Source organism: Mesitornis unicolor, unplaced genomic scaffold (genome assembly GCF_000695765.1).
Source record: "Mesitornis unicolor isolate BGI_N332 unplaced genomic scaffold, ASM69576v1 scaffold15224, whole genome shotgun sequence".
Taxonomy (NCBI): domain Eukaryota; kingdom Metazoa; phylum Chordata; class Aves; order Mesitornithiformes; family Mesitornithidae; genus Mesitornis; species Mesitornis unicolor.
The window spans coordinates 45,157-66,009 of NW_010182192.1; the positions used below are offsets into that span (position 1 = coordinate 45,157).

Below are 20,853 nucleotides of genomic sequence, written 5' to 3' on the forward strand. Positions count from 1 at the left end.
AAGGCATTGCCAAAGCATGCAGCAATGCAGTTTGGAAAGCAAAAGATCAGCTTGAACTGAAATTGGCCAGGGATGTCAGAAACTTCAAGACAGGATTCTTCAGATATATTAACAGCAAGCAGAAACAGAAGGAGAATATTGGCCCACTATTTAACAGGAGAGGTGAACTAGTCACCAACAATGCTGAAAAGGCAGAGGTCCTCAACACCTTCTTCACCTCTGTCTTTACTGGTGCTGCTGGGTCCCAGGCCATGGAAACAACTATCCATATTGAAGCAGACACAGACCTGCCATCAGTGAAGGAAGAGCTGGTGTGTCAACTATTACAGGAGCTTGACCCATATAAATCAATGGTCCCAAATGCCATCTACTCGAGGGTGCTAAGAGAGCTGGCTGATGTCATTGTGAGGCCATAATCTTTGAGAAGTCGTGGAGATCAGGAGACATGCCCAAAGACTGGAAGAAGGCTTATGTCACCCCTACATACAAGAAGGGTTCCAAGGAGGACCCAGGTAATTACAGGCCCATTAGTTTCACGTTGATCCCTGGGAAGATTATGGAGCAAATTCTCCTGAGTAGTATCACCAGTAAAGTGGGACATGTGATTGGGAAAAGCCAACATGAAATCACATGGGGCAGATCATGTTTAACAAATCGGATTGCTTTCTATGACGGAATGACCTGTTTGGTCGATGCGGGACAAGCAGTGGACATTGTCCACTTAGACTTCTCCAAGGCTTTCAACATGGTCCCCCACAGCCTTCTCCTTGAAAAACTGACAAACTACAACATAGATAGGTAGTCTGTCCAGTGAGTGGGAAACTGGCAACTGGTCACAACTGAGGTTCCTCAGGGATCAATATTGGGCCCAACGCTATGTAATATCTTCATTAGTGATCTGGATGTTGGGATCAAGAGCTCCTTGATGAAGTTTGCTGATGACAGCAAGATGAGTGGGGTAGTTGACACTCCAGAAGGGAGAGCCACCTTCCAGGAAGACCTGGGCAGTCTGGATGGGTTAGCAGGAACTGTATGAAGTTCAACAAGGACAAATGTAAGGTCTTGCATCTGGGAATATATAATCCAAGAATGCAGCTGAGACTGGGCTCCACCTGGCTAGAGAGCAGCCCTGTGGAAAGGGACCTGGGAGTCTTGGTGGATGACAAGCTCAACATGAGTGAACAGTGTGCTGCAGCTGTAAAGAAACCCAGCAGAATGCTGGGTTGCACTAAAAAGGGCATCACCAGCAGAGATAAAGAAGTCGTTACTCCTCTCTACTTGGCACTGGACAGACCACACTTTGAGTACTGTGTCAAATTTTGGTCCCTGCTATACAAAAAAGATGCAGAAAGGTTGGAAAGGGTCCAGAGAAGGGTGATGAGGACAATCAGAGGACTGGAAGACCTCCCATATGAAGAAAGACTGAGAAAACTGCCTTGAGAAGAGAAGTCTTAGGGGGGGACCTTATTACCATGTGCTAGTACATAGAGAGTGGCTACCAAGAAGATGGAGACTCCCTTTTCATAAGGAGTCATATGAAAAAGACAAGGGGTAATGGACACAAGCTGCTTCTGGAGAGATTCCAATTGAACTCTAGAAGACATTTTTTTACCATAAGATCAATCAGACATTGGAACAGTCTCCCAGGGGAAGTGGTTAATTCCCCTACATTGGTCAGTTTTAAGAGTCAGCTTGACAGGGTGCTGACTCATCTCATTTAAACTATACTTTTACCTTGAAAGGTTGGACTACATGATCCTTGTGTTCCCTTCCAATCTCGTATTTTATGAAAAGACTTGAAGAATACTTTGCAGACTGTTTTCAGAATTAAGAGGTTTAATTTTGTATGTCTCCTAGTACATTCTCTGTATGTAGGCTGAGATGTATTTCCCAGTCCAACCTTAACAACTCTGGTTGCTCCTATTATCATCTCCATATCTTTCTTAGAGGTTTTTTTTTTATGCTAGAAGCGGAATTTTCAAAAAAGCTCATTCTTGACCTAGCTGTGCCCATATTAAGGCTTTTAGCAAACTCTGTGTTTTACACAGATACACTGGATGCATTAAGAAACCTTACTCCTTTCACTCCTGTATGATTTAATAGCTTTTAAAAAGCTGCCTTATAAAGTATTAGTGCAAGAATCTGTGCTCCAAACTGTCTGCTGTTAGAATATATTTTTTCCTTACCCTCACTGTATCTTAAATTATGTTGTGCATTATTTTGTTTCTAATGCATAATAAAGAGCACATAATTTACGTCCTTCTTTGTTTCAGGCATTTAAGTTCCTGACAAGTCCCAAAAACTTCCTGACATTTTTTACAGGTACCCACACTAACAGAAAGACTAAAAAAATAATAAATGTAATATTAGGTGGGCTTTGGTCTCAGAAATAAGAAGAAACAAATATCAGCGATATTTGATTATATTAAAATTTTATCAGTTCAAATTGTCAACCCTGATGTCTTCTGTTAATATGATTTATATGTTGACCATTAATTGAGTTCTAGGGCAAACTCTTACAATTCAATTTAATTATTAAGTTAATCTGCAGTTTAATAGATAATTAGAAAAAAATTGCCTCATATGTGTTTAGCCCATTAGAATCCCACTCTCCTCCTCATCTGTATACCATTTACTTTCTTAAGTCTTTATGAGATTATGGACTTCGTTGAAAAGTCAACGACTTTAATAGGAAAAAGTGCTCAGTTTGGGATATTTTAGTTGCTTGAGATTTTTAGTCACTTGGTTTTGACCTGCATGTAGCTAAGCTTTTTTTTTTTTTTTTTTTTCATTAAATAACAACAATCTTGAATACCTCAAAAGAGCTTTGCTGTTAATTTTAATAGATTTTGGAGTCATTACTAAATTAAACATGCTAAATGCATATACTGTTGTTACTGGCTTGTATCCATATTCATCAGTAGTTAACAATGAAAAAGTAAAAAGACCAGAACCAGATGACAATGGCTGTTTTATAATATATGAAGTAGGTGCTGTTTTATAAAACTGTGTTCTCATCAATTGTTTTATTTTACATGTAAAAGAGGTGACGTGTCTGGAAAAATATATTACAAAAATGTATTCATTAGATTAATGAAAAATGTTAATTCGATTTTAATGGAAATACTCCTTGTTCTAAGCAAAGTCAAAGTTTTATTAAGATTTTTGCATTTTGTATTTTGATGACATATTACTTCCACACAAGGAATAATATTTTAACTTAAAGTGAATAAGTGAATAATATGAATACAGAGTGCAATATATATACTGTGTGCATATGGATCTGGATATGGTTCTTGCTCAAATACTTTGCTCTCTGATTATTTTTATTATGTATTTTTAGTGAGTAAGCATTGAATTCTATGAGCGTAGTGAGAAATAGTTTCTGTGTTCCCACTTACCTTTACAGCCCATCTTCAAGCAAATGTATGTGTACATAGTTGACAGAGTAACAGGGGAAATGTGTAGTTTAAGCAGAAAATGTAATGTTATTATCTACATTTCAATTGCTTTTTGGAAAATGAACAAGCAAGATCATGTATGTGCCAAATTTGAATTCATTTAGAACAGAAGACTGGTGTTTATTTCTGTAATTTGTCTGATCAAAACCACTAGGATTCCTGGTCAACAGAACATGGCTGACTCTAGAAAGACTTAATATATTCATATGAATGCTGTAGCTAAAGCAAAAGTGAGGTTATTGTTTGTGCAAGCCAATAATTAACCACAATGTAGACAGGCATCAGCTTAATTTTTGAAACTGTAAGCTCGATGAGGCATTAGGGAAAATAACACTAGAGTTACAAAAGTAAACTCCATTAAAACAAATATACACTATGTCATCTTTCTGTGTTGCCCTTACATGAGCAACATCACTGAATTTCATTTGTTCCTTAGAAACTTTATTTGCCAAGGAAATAAAGGAAATCTTAGGAAAAGGAATACTTATGAAAAAAGGTTATTAACTGACCATCCTAATTCTTTAAAAATTATCTAAAATTATATTTTTTTAATTATGAATCTTTGTTGATGATCTCAGAATGTAACTTCTCAACAGACAGGCCTTATCAGTAAACAGGATTTTAAAGAATTTTACTGAAAAATATAAACAAGTGGAACCTCTGTTTCTTGGACAGAATACAATCTCACGTCAGAGTAACATTAAAAGATTCTGTGTCTTGAAAAAGATCCATAGGTGTCCAACGTCTCTTATGTCAGGACTCACCCCCCAGAGCTAAAGCATTTCAATAAGCTCATATTCCAGTAAACACAAAAATCTATTGTATGTCCGGATTTATCTAGAAACATTTGGACTACACAGTCTCTGAAGCAACCAAACTTACTTACAGCTTCGGCTTCAGCTTACCTGGGAGATCCACACCTCTGTGCCGAAATCAGAAGGCTTTTGATCTAGCAGGCGTGCTGGCTTCCTTCTGGTTTCATACTACAGCTCTGTGTGGCCAAGGACCTCTACACGTACAATGCAACTCAAGAGTCATCTTTTTCTTCTTTGCATTTCCTTCCTAAGCAGCCTGTGCCTGGGCTGTGATGGTGCTTATTTCCCACCAGGTCTCTGTGCGTCCAATCATATCACAGGCCAGTGAGTACATACGAAATGGTCCGTCATTCTGTTTGTTGCCCAGGCTCTGTCTCTCACTGTACAGCAATCTGAGATATATTTATGCCCTCCTCTCTGGAATCCTGAGACAGTCTGCTAAATAGGCAGGGTAGCTCAAAGTGGAATTATTTCTGGGAAATGTCTATGGCTGTGGGAAAGATATTATAGTCATTGTAACTATTAAGTCCTCTCAGGGTCTGGGAGGACAGGTACCAGTGTCAAAGATAAACCAGTGCCATGCTTCTGAATAGGAACAAGAGGTCTAAGATTCCTTCTATGAATGAGTCAGAAGCACTGTTCTCCTATTTGGACAGTCATATTATCAACTTAACGATCTTTTAATGAGTTAAACGTATATGAATTGAGATACTAATACCTGACAAGTTACAGAGAAAAATTTTGCAATCATCTTTTTTAATAAGTAATTATTTTGCAGATCATTTCACTATTGCTTGGAAAATATTAAAGGATTCATCTAGGATTTATTCTACAATTTTCTGAGCTGTTGCAGTTCAGGCATGAGGCCTTCCTTTTCACAGCTAAATTTTTAATACTTTGACCAAAGAATCTCATCAGGCTTAAACTCCCAGTCTACATTCCCATGATGTTAAAAATCACCAAGGTTAGAACTGGAAAAACTTTTGCATCTTGTCTGGAGCAGTGCAAGCCAAAGATGGTTGCTATACCACAGTTGCTAACCTTCTGAATATTCATATGTGTACGAGCTATGCAAATTTATCTGGCTACTAGGGTATAGTTTTATGATGGGAAAATATTTTAATAGATATCTTAAGGTTGATAAATTTGTAGATACTCATCTACTTCTGTTTACAGACGCCAGAAGTTTCGTGATATGCTAATATTACGCCTAAGCCCAGGAAAATCTCATTTCTAATTGATAAGGAAGATTTTTTAAATAGCTTGTTCTTTTCTTCTGTGTTGCTTAAACTATAAGTTTTCAAGCTGGCTAATATGCCATGATATTTTACTTCCTGCAAGATTCAATAAAAGACAGCTAAGCTTAGATTTCTTATATTAAAAGTCCATGTAAACAATTGTACATAACCAGGGATGATCACACAATTGCAAGTGTATGAGAAGCTTATTCCGAAGGCAAGAATAAAAAGGGGTAGTGCTCTGTAGTACTGTGTTAATGAGTGGAGATGGGGGTCCTTATCGGAGAGCTGAGAACTTGTTCAAAGTCATTAAGCTAATGCCATAGGCAGGCTTTTAAATTTACATGGCAATATCCAAACTAATTCTGTTGTAAATAAAAAGCTATTAGTAGTTTTAAAGTATAAACTTTATATATCTAATTGGGATGTTTATCATAGCGAAAATGCAGCATATTCTGTCTCTAGTATTTGTCTGCAAATAATTTCCAAACCAGTTCCATTATTTGCAAATACTGAGTATTTTTAAACTCCAGGCTAATTATTTGTGAATAGTTCATTTCAGTATTCAAAATCTGTGGCTGAGCTTACCCATTGCGGGAATCTAATTTAATATGTTTTAAAAATTGCTTTGCTGAGTCAGAGCTCAGCTAGTATAACCTTTTTAATTGGAAAATAATGGAGAAGAAGTTATAACTGGTGCTTAATGCCTCCTTATAATTACTGAATAAAAGGTGGGGATATTTAAATGAGGTTCTAATTGAATATCAATCACTGAAATCCTTTAAAATGCCATACATGATCTTTGAACACCAATGAGCAAAGTAATTTATTCAGAAGTTGTATACATCTCTGTCATTGTTGAGCTGATTGTAATAGTAATCTGTACTAATAAATTATTTTTATTCCCAGCCCCTTCAAAAACCTTTATAAAATGTCATATGTGTAACTCAGATATTCCTATTTTAGTATACCTCTAAATATTTTTATTAATACTGGAATGAGGAAACCTTTACAATTACTAAATACGGAAGTTTTATATTGTACTGAAAATCTTTAAAAAACAATTAAAATTACAATTTTCAACTTAAGCAAGTTTGTTAGTGCTTTCAGTCTCCTCTAGGCCATTCATATGTTAAAATAATTTTTTGTGATTTATAGGAACTATCCAGATACCAAAATTTCATCTAAACAAATATCTAAGCATGAGGTAGCATTACAGTTTATGAAATATCAATGACAGCAAAGTAATGCTCCTTTGGCAGAAATAAACAATCAAACATTTCAGAAAGCAGAAAGGTATCATTTTTAAAAGGACTGGTAAGGTGAGGTGAGGAAAGGCTGGAGAAAGGATCTGATCTCTACTTATGCTTAAGGTAATGGGGTTTTTGCCATTAACTGTGAATAGTGAATGTCATCGAGCTATTGCATATTAAATCAACAACAAAAGTTTCTTTATGTGTCTTCAGAATCCATCGCATACCCATAGTTAGCTAGCCTTAAAAACACATATAAAGATGAATAGTAATTGACTTTTTACTGTAAAGCTCATTCAGAAGTTTAAACAGAACTGTGTTTTCTTATAAAACAGAATTTTTCTTTAACCTGAAAGATCAAAGAATTTATGTATATATAGCACTGTCTAGCAAATATCAGGGCTGACTAATGAGTGATATTTATTATTAGTAGTAGTAAATTTCATTAACTGGTATTAACTAACATAGTGCTACACTGGCATGTCACCTAAGTTTACAAATGAAAAAGTGTTGCAAAATAGAAAAAGACTGTCTGCGATGTTTAACTCAGAGAGGTCAAGTAAACAGGTAGCTTTTTCATAATTAGATTGCAAACACTAAACATTTAGTCACTGTTACCTGCACATTTGCTGGAAATTATATTAGAAGTCATTAATAGGTCAAGTCTAAGCAGTTTTCCAAAAGCTTTGAAATAATCAGATTTGGCTTTTTTCTTCTGTGTTGCATTTATTAAGGCATGGTTTCCAAGAATACAGTATTTATTTTCTGGAAATGTGACTCAAAATATAGAAGACTTCCAGTTAATATCTAGCTGACAAATCTTATATTGACCTACATTGAGAAGTTTTTGACGGATTTTCAAATGTAATAATATAAAGCAATTGCCAGCTGAATGTCTTCCCACACAAAAAATGGATAAAATATTATTTTTATATGATAAGTGATGATGATGATTGATCTTTCAAACATCATGCCTTTTTTTTTCCAGTCTAAAACATACATGTGCAGTTGGCAAGGGGATAGTCTGTGTTTCACAGTTGACTTTGCTCTGGGATTTACCTGTTTTGACAGTAAAACAAAGGTAAGAGAAAAAAGAAAGGAAAACATAACTCTGTTTTATTTTACTATTATTGGTCTTGTCATTAACCATAATTTTTATGTTGTTCAGTATTAATTTTTTTATGCTGATGTTGAGTACTTCTTGTACTTTTTATTTATACAGCACTACCGAAATTAGTCAGTTTGGAACTAAAAAGGGACAATTATACTTGTGTCTTAGCATGTAAAGATAAATTTTGGAGAAAAATATAAAAAATTAGTTTTCTTTTCAAGTGATAAAAGCAAAGGAAGGTTATACTTAGCAGAGAACTTCCATTCTGAAATTGTTCTTTTTGTGTAATTGTACACATTTTGTGTGTAATCACGAATTACCTACAGAAAGTTATCTCATTACTTTAGGTTACATAAAATACTTCTTTTAAATGTGAAGATTGATTGGGTGTTCTCTCACCTTTAAAATTATGAACTTCTCTATTGATACTGCTTTTTGCAAAATCAGAAAATAAGTCATAGTTAAAATCTACTCCATTCAGTAGAACCAAAATATTACCTATAGGAAGGATAGGACTTAGAGCTGCAGTGACTGTATTCACTATTGATGATGATGAGGATTTAGATCAACCTTTGTTGCTTGCCTAAGCAGAAATACAGAATGTCAGATAGATTGATTCTGTTGTTAAACTGTGAAAATTCCAGAGAGCCAAAGAAATTTATTGTTCATCTGTGTGAGAGATGGCAATGTCTTCTGCATCCTCAAGCCTGAGTAAGGCAGTAATGGGTGGTTTCCGCAGTTCATCTTACTACCCATAATTGTCAGCCAAAGCTAACTGTGTTGACCAACACTCATAGATTTGTCAGAATATATCCTGCCAACAGTGGATAGATTGTTGAAGTGGTCAAGCCATTAACAGTTCATTAGAGACACAGCAATTTTGCTGAAAAACTTTCTTCTCTTGGCATTAATGAATATGAAATTAAAGTCATCTATTGATGCAAATAATGGTCTTACACCAGAGCCAGTGTTCATACAGGCCTATTAAAATGAAGGCCAGTCCCCCATCTGCCCTACGACTCTAAGCCCGGATCTCAAATTTTGGGCAACCAGCTCATGTACTCAATAAAAAAAATCTTCTTTATTACAGTCTGTAATATAATATAAAAAGAGCCTTATTACAAATGGCAAAATAAAAAAGGACAGGAACTTTTGCTTAGGAGTTTAAGTGTCTTTTAGAAACCTCTTCTCTGGAACAGTTTTGGAGGAAAGTTAAACTTGTTTGAAAGAATTACTTCATTTCATACATGTTCTGTTCAAGGGTCATGATGAGCTTAACTCATTCAGCTTTTGCCATTTTGGGTCCATCACAGACATGCTCTTGTGGCCTATAGCTGCTTCATATCTGATTGTAGATGGAGTTTTTTAAGTAGTTGGCTTAGTATGTTCACCTTCCCTATCCTGTGCCTCCAGCCACTCATCCAAGATAAAGGGATCCCAAAGTGTGCATTTTATTCCACCTTCCAGAGCCATCTACTTCTTTTCTTTTGCACTCAATGTCAACTGTTAAGAGAGATGATGACTCCAGCAATGCCTATTATTGCTGAATTGTTCCTAAGGTCTTGTTTCATCTCCCCCCTAGCAGTTACATTATATAGGGAACATTCATCTGTCCTATTTAGATCCAAACTCATTTAAGCTTTGAATACTTTCAGGTGGTCTAATTAGGCCGTCTGGACCCAGTTAAAATCTGTTCATGAATCTAAAGTTTAAGCACCATCACAATGCTGTAGCATAGTTGGGTTTTTCTTTGTATGTTATATTTGTCTAAGTCAATGACATTTATGTCTGCAGGGAACCAGGAGATGGAATCAGGCTTTTTGTGCCTTCTGTAAACACTTTTTTATTTATAGGGCATTCTCTTTCAAAATATGAGAAGGGTTCTGAAGACCACTGATAGCAGTGATCTACATGAAAATAATATTTTGCAATGAGGTATATTGGAAAATGGAGCATAGCAAAAAAAAATTTCTGTATATGCTTATGAAATAGACTTTGAAGTATTTAATTTGTGTTTCCTCAGCAGTGTCCAGAGACTGAATCGTATTTCAACATGTGCATAGAATTTTCATGAAGATTATAAGCACTAAGGAAACATCAGTAGGAAGCTTTAATACAAGTTGTTTCCATGTGTTTTTTTTAAACTTATACCTTTTCAGGCAATCAAAAGAAAACATTCAAATATATACAGAAAATTACATTAGATTAAAAAAATAATTTCCCAGTATTTTTTTTTAAAAAGTGTCTCTATAACTATAAAAACATACCTGTCAATCTAGCATTTGTCAACAGTAGTAAGATGTCATTCATAAACCTGTAGGAGACCAAGAAGCCTAGAATTCTTGTATATTTTATAAACTACTGTATAATGTAGAGCATATTCTTTGTGGTTTGTGAGACTACATTCAATAATAGCATTTTTGCATTTCTATAGCTTATTTTATCTGAAGATTTCAAACCATGTTACACAGATCAGTAAATTCAGCTTTGCAAAATCTGTCTAAGACATTATTATCTACATTTGGCAGATGGGCCAGCTGAAATAGGAAAGATCAAGATATGGTTTGGAATTGTGTTTATAGTGAAACTGGTACAAATAACCTCATGGATCTTTCTAGAATTTTTTGCTATGGTTTTTGGTATTGTGTAGGCAACTGAAATGTTTACATTTCAAAGAATTTCTAAATAATTTTTAATTGGTGAATATTAATATTGTACCTTTTGCTTTCACATATGATACAGAGCTGTTAATTGTATTTGCTCCGCAAACAGTCTGTTATCAGGTGCTTAGTTTACTGCCCTAATATTTTATCTTAATACATAAACATTGATCATCTGTACTTCTAAGTAAGAGTGAGTAACAAAGTCTTTAACCAAATTTATTTCTCTTTAGAACGTACTGTGGAGGTTTAAGTTCTCTCAGCTCAAAGGGTCTTCAGATGATGGGAAAACAAGAGTAAAGCTACTGTTTCAAAATCTAGACACCAAACAAATTGAGACAAAGGTAAGCAATATCCTTTTTCTCAGTTTAGTAAAAAATGAAATTGAATAACTATCAAGACATTCGAAAATCTGCTGCACATGCATATGGTGAACTCCATATTACAATTTAACTTTTTTTCCTATTCTCTAGAAGCTCCACAAGAAACAGAATTGATGTAGTATCTATAGATTAAATTATTTGTAGAAGACTGTTACTGAATTGTATTATGACAGTGTTTCACTCTTTCAGAAAGATGATTTCTGTGAAGTTGTTTAGTCAACCTATAGTAGATATAATATCTAAAACCTGCTTTTAAAAGGGTAAAGGAAAAATAAAACTGTTTAAAAGCTAGATATATTTTTAAGCTGCTGTATAGTAGAATTAAAATTTTAAGCCAATATGTGCTTAAGGTTTGTCAATAAAATAAATTATTATGTGACATTTATTAGTTTATAAAGGGATATTCTTGCAAGAATACTGGCCTGTAGTTGACCAGGTCATCCTTCTTACCCTTTTTGAAGACTGGAGTGACATTAGCTTTCCTCCAGTTCTCAGTCCAGGGCAGGGAGTTTGCTGTGTGCTCTCCTCACTGCTTAAAGGATCTTGAATTCCACCATTTCATGGTGACTGCAGCCAAAGCTGCCCTTGACCTCCTCATTCCCCACCAGCCCCTACTTGTTGGTAAGGTCAAGGTCGAACATACTGCTTCTCCTTATTGGCTCCTCTGTCACTTGGGGAAGGAAGTTATCATCAACGCATTCCATTCCATCCAACTCCTGGACTGCTTACCCTCTGCTTTGCTGTCCCTCCAACAGCTATCAGGATAGTTGAAGTCTCCCATGAGGACCAGGGCTTGTGAACATGAGGCTGCTTCTGTCTTTCTATAGAGGGCCTCATCCACTTGGTCTTCCTGGTTGGGTGGCCTGTAGCAGACCCCCCACTGTAATCTTACCTGTGTCTGCCCTCCCTTTAATCCTGACCTATAAGCCCTTGGTCAGCTCCTCATCCAACCCTAGGAGGAGCTCCATGACTTCCAGCTATATTGACATAGCAACACCACCTCCTTGTCTCCCCTGCCTCTTCTTCCTAAAAAGCTTGTATCATTCCATTCAAACACTCCAGTCACAGGAGGCATCCCACCACATCTCTGTGATGCCAGTAAGATCACAGCCCTGCAGGCATGTGCACATCTCTGACTGCTCTTGTTTATTCTCCATGCTATGTGCATCTGCACAGAGGCATTTAAGTTGGGCTCCTAATGAAGCTGACTTACTGACTGGAGTGACTGGAATTCCTTTGTGCTGCTCTTCACATTCTCACCTGCTGACCTGTGATCCCTCTCCAGACTCTGGACATCTGTTGCTGGCACTGGCATCTAACTGGTAGGAGTGAGATGGATCAAAGTTCCCCTTCACCAACAACTTTAGTTTAAAGCCTTCTTCACCAGCTTGGCAAGTCTATTACTGAAGATGCTTCCTCTTCTCTGACAGATGGACCCCATCAACCCCCACTAGATCAGATTTCTCAAAGCAAGTCCCACAGTCTAAGTAGCCGAATCCCTGACTCCGATACCAGTCCTGTAACCATTTGTGGATTTGCCAGATTTGCCTGGCCCTTTCAAACCGCTTTCCTTTGACTGGGAGGACTCACAAAACAGCCACCTGTGCTCCAGAGTTCCTTACCACCACTCCCAGGGCTCTGTAATCCTTCTTGATTCTCCTCAGACTGTTCCTGGCTGTATCACTGGTGCCCACATGAAACAGTAGATAACTGTTAATAATAGTCAGTGGACTGTACAAGGCCTGGTAGTATCTCAGTGATGTCCCTGATACGAGGCCCCGGTAAGAAGCACACCTTTCTAGTGAGTGCATCAGGTTCGCAAACGGGTGCCTCCATACCTCTCAGAAGAGAGTCGCCTACTACTATCACCCATCACCTTTTCTTAGTTGTGCTGGTTGTTATATGGGAAGCAGATTGGGTTGGTTTACTCAGCTTCATTTTCTCTCCTGATGTGACGGGTCTTCAGCCTCTTCAGTCTACACCGCAGTGAAGTGGTTCTTCAAGGACACCTCAGGCTTCAGGGGATGTCTCTTTCTCCTGCTGGTTCTTGCTGTTGCAAGCTTCCACTCTTCTGCATTGTGAGCCCTCTTCCCTTCTATGTGTGCAGGTGTGGGGGGGTATTTTTAGCTAGTTTGACCATAGGTCCACTGCAGACTTCCCTTGGAGCTATCTGATTCCTGCTATTTAACTCCTTCTTAGCCTCCCTGGTGTTACATATCCTTCTCTCCATCTCCTGCAGCTCAGCCACCTGCTGCAGGAGGTCCTCCCCCTGAGCGCACCTTTAGCAAGCAGGTCTGCCACCTGCCCCTGCCCCAGGAGAAAGGTCTAGGCACTTCATCCTTCTTTCCATTGTGGTAAACAATTTGACTTTTAAAAATTTATTTTATTTTTATTTCTGTGCTCGCTTCAATTGTTTATCATTGATTTTACCTGCATTTTATTCTTTAGGTAAAAAATTAGTAAATTTTAGCATTTTTATGAAAATTTTACTATCTGTAAAATAATGATAAAAATGAGTCCTAATGATAATTCTACCTAATGATAAATTTTGTCCAGGAGACTGATTTGTTAAAACATTAACAATTTTTCTTTTGTATAGCTTTAATTACACCTTGTAATTTGCAAAGTTTTAATGAATATTTGAAATATTTATACCTTGAAATTATCAGATAGAAGATGATACATGATTGGTTCATATAGAATTATAAGTGTATATGTACATAATATATATATGTGTTGTCACTGTTGGAAGAGCCCAGGAAAAGCTCAATAAAGTTCAGAGGAAAGGCTGATACTAAGTAGCTGAGGATTTATCAGAATTTCAGTGGCTATAACTTTTACCACTGCCTCTGCAGTGCAGTGTACTCACTAGGATTTCACATTAAATGGGAGTGGGATACAGCTCTGCAGCCTCTCCACTTTAGATAAGTGGTATATATATTCAGGTACATGTCCACCACTTAAACAGTATTATTTCTTAGACTTCAGAATTACAGATTAGTCAGGAAATAGCCAACACTGATACCCATAGTATAGTAGAATACAGTATCTACCTCAGCTTATTGTACTGAAAAAGATTTCATTAAGCCAGATGGTGCTGTACAGTGAAATGCAGCCAAAAATGAGAAACATAAAATGTCATAAAATGATAAAATTTTCATTTTTCCTAAGTAAATGACCCACTACGTGTGAAATAAAGCTTGATACAGGTGACTTATGTTCACCTGGTAGTAAACAGTAAAGTTAAGTTTGCAAAAAATTGTTCTTCCTGCCTTCAATTCCCTGCAGGGTGAGAACAGGACCTCCCAGTCCCTGCCAACAATTTGTGCCACACTTCTAGAAATTCAGCTCCTTTGAGGTGTCCACCTCTTTTACAAGTAAGGCAAAAATTCCCCACATGCACACATATATGATTTTATCACTTCATTTTTGTAGTAAATCAGAATTATATTTTTAGAAGAGAGACTTAGAAATTTTAAAATTGCAGCATAGCATGTAAATGGATCTGTATGAAGGAGTATCTCTGCAACCATTTTGAGAGGGGGAGGAAAGTGTTTGATTATGAAGTATTCCTGGATTGTGGCATTAATGTGGAGTTCGTATGGGCTGTGGTCAACTCTTCCTTGAATCATCAGTTTGGAATTCTTTGAGGTAGAGATGCCTTTTCACTTCCTTTTGGTGGGGGGCCGTTAAACTCATATACTCTTCAACCAGATGGAGCATGTTGACTACACGTGCCACTTACACATAAGAAGTTCATATGCAAAAAGCTGCTTGTTTTTGTCTTTTCTTAACAGTTACAACTAAAAATAAGACATGAAAACAAGAAGAAAAAACAAATCTGTGAATACTTTAGTAGTAGGGAGAGAGCTGAAGGCATAAAGGCAAGTAATAATTCATAGTTTACTGTGGTAACTGAGCAAATAGTGAAAGAGAAGTATAGGTTACATACTTTTTTGTTTGCTCCAGTTATAAAAAAATGAAATTTCATCCCACATTAAAAGTGACATCAAGGGATTATAAACACATACCAGAATATGGATGGAAAGTGGTTAAAATATTTTAAAATACTAGTTTTTGCAGTACTTAGGAGCTAGTGGAAGTTATGTTTGAGAATTCCAGGTAGGTGGATAATATTACAGAGAATACATAGCAGGTTATTTTTATTTTTATTTTTTAAAAAAAACGGATCAAGGGGAAACAGGGAGACTTACAGACCAGTTGGCTCAACTTTGGGAGTAGAAAAATAACAAGATTATTAAATAAACACCAAGATTATTAAGCAAATAATTTTTAATTATAGAGAGAAAAATAAAGAAGTAGGAAACTAAAAGTGATAGGTGGAGTTTTGAGATAAGACTACAGCAAAATTGTCTCATTTTCATTTTATAACAGGCTCACTACTCTGGTGGTAAACAACTCATCTGATCTGTCTTGAATTTATTAAGGCTTAAATATAGTCCCTCATAATGTTCTTATAAATAATTTTGGTAAATAGTACCTAAGTTACCATAAAAAAGGTGAGAGTGATTGAAAAAAAAAATTAAATTAAATTCCATCATTTGCTTCCAAAATGGAAGACTATAACATGCCCAAATTTCTCTGATCCAGATTCAAACTTCTTTAATTTCCTTCCTGGTGAAAGTCTGAAGCTGGAGCATGCTCAGTGAAAATTATATCTTTATATAAATTCTCCAAGTAAATCTTCCGGTGAGCAAATGTGAGCAGATTTCACAGAAACAGTAAAAAGCAACACCCTGATGCAAAACTCATCTTCCTGACAAATTTCAGTGTCTCAGCAGTGAGTAAAAAAACAGTAAAAGACAGTATGGTAAATATAAACCAAAATATTTATATTTGGCAAAGTTGTATATACCTTATGTACCTGAATACAGGATCCAGTGTTGAGAAATTACAGGTAATCTTAATAATAGTCGGTATTCTTAGCCTATATGACATGTACCCTGAATTTTCAAGGTCGTTAAAAAAATAAAAATAAAACATTAAGAATTCCACCATTGCATTGACGCTTTATCTCTCTTAGCTAAACTGTAGCTACCTGAAAGATAAGACTTTTTTTTCCAACCATATTTTAATTGAGCATTTCCCTTTTCTTCTCGTCTTATTTTTTTTGATCCTTTTATACTCTGTGGAAAATATTAGATGGAAATATATTTTAACAGTTCATTCACCCTGGGAATGGAAAGAGAGTTTATTTATCTTTCTTTGCAGCATCTTCTCTTTGACTAACTTTGTCTCAAATATTTCATTGGAGAAAGAAAGAAAAGAAATCATAGACTATTGTAAGCCATATTAAAGATTCAACTAAATGTTGCTGGTCTCATATGCTTCTTGTCTGTTACACACATAAATTAAAAGCCCTGCATATTTATCTGAGAGCATTCAGTATGTTTTCTTCACTGACTTCAAGCCTTAACTATGTAACAGTGGTACAATGTGAACTGATTTTGCAATTAGACTCTGCAGCAGTATTGCAGTAAATCCTGGTCTCTTTAAAACAAGTCAACTTCTAGGACAGTGATCAAGGACAGGTCAGCAAAGATGCTTCTTTTTTTAGATTTACTGTATTCATCCAAGGGAATATTTATTCCATATTAGTACTGTTGAGAGATACGGCAAATTAAGGAGTCTCCAAGCAAAGATCTCTGCAGCAACAATTTTCTCTAGCACTCAAGCCCTTCTGTATTGTTATTAAAATGGGTCTTTTGTTGCTGAAGTCTGGCAGTTTAATACTGAACATCTTGAGAACTTGAAAAATATTTGCAAGATGATGGTAGATAAGAGTTAAGATTTTGCCTGTGTCACAATATTGGATAGTCAGATTGCTGATGGAAATTTATTTTCATATTTTCTGGAATGGATTAATTTAGTTGGCTGCTTTTAGACAAGCATCTCCATAACAACTTTTCAGATGAGTTTCTGGTGCATTAGCAAAGTTTGCATCTGCCAATGCTACATTTAAAAGTGTTTCATATTTAGCAGTAGAGAGTAACACTTGGAATCACTCAAGCTGAAAGTGAAAAGCCATCTGACTCTTCCAGACCCCTGTAGGACACTTAAAAGATGTAAGTACAATTGATAGCTGGAGCTGCAATTCATCTGGCACTGAATGTTGGCATCACAGATCTGGTTCTTATACTTGCAGGATAAGAGCACCACTTCAGCTTATCCTTCTGATCTTTGTACAAATGATAGTCACAAAGAGGAGGCCAAATAAAAGTTTATAGCTGAAGAAGCTTTCATAACACAACTGATAATTTATCTTTGCATGCTTATAACAGTCATAACAAGCTGTGCAATACTAATATATTTGTTCCTCTCTACCATGATATGGCAAACAAGCCCTGGTATACTTGCTGAGATATAGAACTGAGTTTAGAATTTCCCTTCCAATTTTGACTTTCATATGGACAGGAGCTAAAACGCAGATATCTTTATCTGTTCTTTTTTTACGAAAGAGATGATTAACATTTCAATCTGATTGAAATAATATGCCAAAGAACACAGTAGTAATAGTTGTGCTCTTGTCAACAGCTAATAAACACTAAGGCTTACCAATGTCCTTAAAGAAGTCATGAAATGCACAGGGCACAATAACACTATCTGTCAGTGTCTCCATTATCTGCCTTTATGTGATAAAGGCTCACGTCTTGTTCAAATAGTGATTCAACAGCTCTTGGAAGTAATCAATAAAATTAAGTGTGTGCGTTGTAATGATGCAACAGGCCTGTCAAGCTGTTTTTGATATGTAATAAATCCACCTCTCATGGGTGGGTAGATGAAACAAGAACATCCATTTTTCTTACTTGGCTGTGCACTTGGCAGTGGTTGAGGTCAGTACAGTGTGCACATTTTTTATATTCTCAGTACCAGCAGTCGGTTTTGCAGTCTTGTCCTCCCACTGCTCTAATCCAGTCTTTTATGTTCTTCTCTTGGTGTCTTCCTTCTAGTGCCTTTGTTGTGCTTATCCACTTATTAGAATACATATGGTAAACTGAAATAGCTTTGGTTATTGAAATATTAGGCATGCACAGATTCTTCTAAATACACCAAAAATAGTCTGACAATCTTAGTTAAAGAAAAAACCAGCAATCACAGTTAATGCAAGCAAGCATAAGGGTGGTGTTAGAGGGTATAGAAAAATAAAACAATTGGCCACTCACTCATCTGCCTGACTGAGTATTGAGACAAATGTTAAAAAAAAAATAATCAAAGCAATTCATTGTTTGAAAGAAGTGTCATTGTTGTTATTTTCTAGGAAAAATCCACATTACGTTCTAAAGAGGCCAAATTTCCACCCTTAAAACCATATTCAAGGTAGTCTCTTACTAAGGGACTTTTTGTGGCCATGTCCTCTGACTATGCAACATCAACACTGCCCCAAGCCAGAAGGTCACCCATATCTTTTACCAAATTCATATTTCCAAACTAACCCCCAGTCCTCTTCCCCTTTCCCTGTTGTAATCTGCATGCAAACTATATCCACCACCAGAACACCAGTTTTCTGAGCAACCTGTATCCTGAGCCTGCACAAATATGAACCCAAACTTCTCCTTTGGATGTATGGGACTGTTCCTCAACATCTGCACCTAACCAGCCAGCTTCAGGATTGTAAAGGCAGCCAGCACAGACATCAAACATCCTTCAAACACAAAGTACCACAGCCTTACCCCCGTCTGTGATCTCCTGGGTCAAATACTACTGTGATGATCCTACCAAGACAAATTATTATATGCATCTAAAAGTATCTGCTTACATTTTCTTTGCAGGACCTAGGGGCTGAAAGTGCTGTTCTGCTAGGCTTCTGTGCACACTGAGCAAGCGCTATAAGGAGGATAGCTTGGTGCCAAAACCTTTTCTGTTCCAAGGCGTGAGAAGGTCTTTCCTGGTGGTTTTTGTGGATGTTTCATATAGGATAAAGGCATTTGTAAGGCCTGTTACACCACAGGAAGAGCATATCTCAGGAGCTTGTTGATTGCCATTCTATTACTCTTATTGTCCAGTAATATTGCTTATTGTCACCTTATGCTGGGGAGAGTAGAGAGTAGCAGCAAATTACATTTTTCTGGGAATAATAAAATAATAAAGGGTGTGATGGTGAGCTTTGCCGGAAGAGTAACTTTGAGTTCCAGATATTCTGTTTGAGGCAATTTTGTTGAGAAGATATCATAAAATATTGTAATAGGAAAAGCAAAAGTCCAGTGCTTTGCTTTTTGTTTAAAGGCAAGTATACAGAGTGTGCCTCAATAAAGTACTATGATGTAGCAACATTTTGAAAACAAATGTCTTCTTCCCAAGCAAAAACTGTCCCAAGTATCCCCACAATATATTTACTAGTTTCAGACTTTACAAATAGTAGTATCATGTAAATTGAGCACATTTCTTATATTGTATTTATTGTCATTGTGTCAGAATATCACTCCATTTCCGTCTGGGGAGTTTGGGAAAAAGAAATTTAACTTGTGCACAGAAGATGAAATATGTTATAAAAAGTCAGAAGAATCTGAGAACTGGTTAGCAGTAACTCTGTTTCTTTGTGAATTAGGGCATATGAATTTCATACCCAGCCATATTTCTATATTTCTATATGCAGGCTGTAGTGTGACTTTATCTTAGCTTTCATCATTGCTATGGCCTCCCAGGTTGCTTATCTGACTGTCCTTCAGACTATGTCAAAGCATGTGTCCCCTCATCCTCCCCAGACTTTTAACTTTACAGTTCCCTATAGGGATTCAAATTTTCATTTAAAGTTCATTGCTGTTTGTTGACTAATCTGTTCTGTATTTATGTAAAATGTTTATAAACCCAGATATGAATTCACGTTTTTTCTTCCTTTCTTTTTCTTACTTCCTTTTTCAGGAGCTTGAATTTCAGGATCTGACGGCAGTTTTACACTGTATTCACTCCTTTATAGCAGCAAAAGTGGCATCTGTGGATCCAGTATTCATAGACAGTCAGAGTATTGCAAGAAAATATATGTACAGTAACTGATACCAGATTATATGTTGTGAATATGGAAAATAAATTATTTTCTTAAAGAAAGTAGTTATTTCATGCACGACATTGCAACTTTGTGATTTTATAAGAAATCTATAGTTGTGTTATCTGTAACGTTAAGAGTTTTCACAATCAGTTAAATGTTTTTAATCTATGAGTTAGTAAATATTAAGTCAAACTGAATCAGTTTGTCATCTTCAGCATTAGTCCAAAACTCTAAGTGAATATTCAATAATATTTGTGGTATCATTTTAACTTTGGCTTTCATGGTCATACATACTCCCCATTATTAGACAGAAACAAGAAATAACATGTCAAAAGTCTGTGTCCAAAATTTGCTCCTTAAGTTTATTTTGAAAAGTGCTGGAGACACAGACAATTTCTACAGCCTTCACTGTAGCAAAAAACTTGAAGACAACTGCCATAGGAACTGAACTTTTATTGTGCTTCTATATGTCTGAAAAATTATTGTTCCATGGTCCAGTTCTTTCAAGACCTGAGAGTTTAGCTCTGGGAAAACACTGAGTACTCTATTGCAGATCAAGGAAAGGACTTCAGCACACACTTGGCCCTAAGCATATAAAGTAGCCCCAGTGTATGCACAAGGTAATGTTAAGTATGTATTTAAATACCGTGGTAGATCAACTAAAGAGCATTAGACTCTGCTAAGAAGCCTAACTATAGGCAGTCAGTTTTAGAAAACTTGGCATAGGTTTTCTTATCTATTAATAAAGCTTCCATTAATCATTCATTTGTTCATTCATAGATTGCCTTGATGCTATACTGTGATGTGATGCTCTGTATGGTTGAGAAAGCTTTAACTGTTTTGTTTGGAGGAGAGTGTTCCCAGTATAGGGTAAACATAACAAAACATAATGATGTTTCTGGGCTATCTACCTTCTTTTTTTTCCCTA

The 20,853-nt window shown here is 36.3% G+C and overlaps 1 protein-coding gene across 1 annotated transcript in view; it reads left to right on the forward strand.

Annotated features, from left to right (window-relative positions):
* Positions 1–19,933, forward strand: part of SNTG2 (syntrophin, gamma 2) — a gene marked incomplete at its 5' end in the record, with an annotated part of 61,681 nt that extends 41,748 nt beyond the window's left edge. Inside the window, 3 exons of the mRNA XM_010183692.1 lie at positions 7,756–7,848; positions 10,772–10,882; positions 19,802–19,933. Of these exons, the coding sequence (XP_010181994.1) occupies positions 7,756–7,848; positions 10,772–10,882; positions 19,802–19,933 (336 nt within the window). The remainder of the gene's footprint in view (positions 1–7,755; positions 7,849–10,771; positions 10,883–19,801) is intronic.
* Between the last annotated feature and the right edge of the window lie 920 nt (positions 19,934–20,853).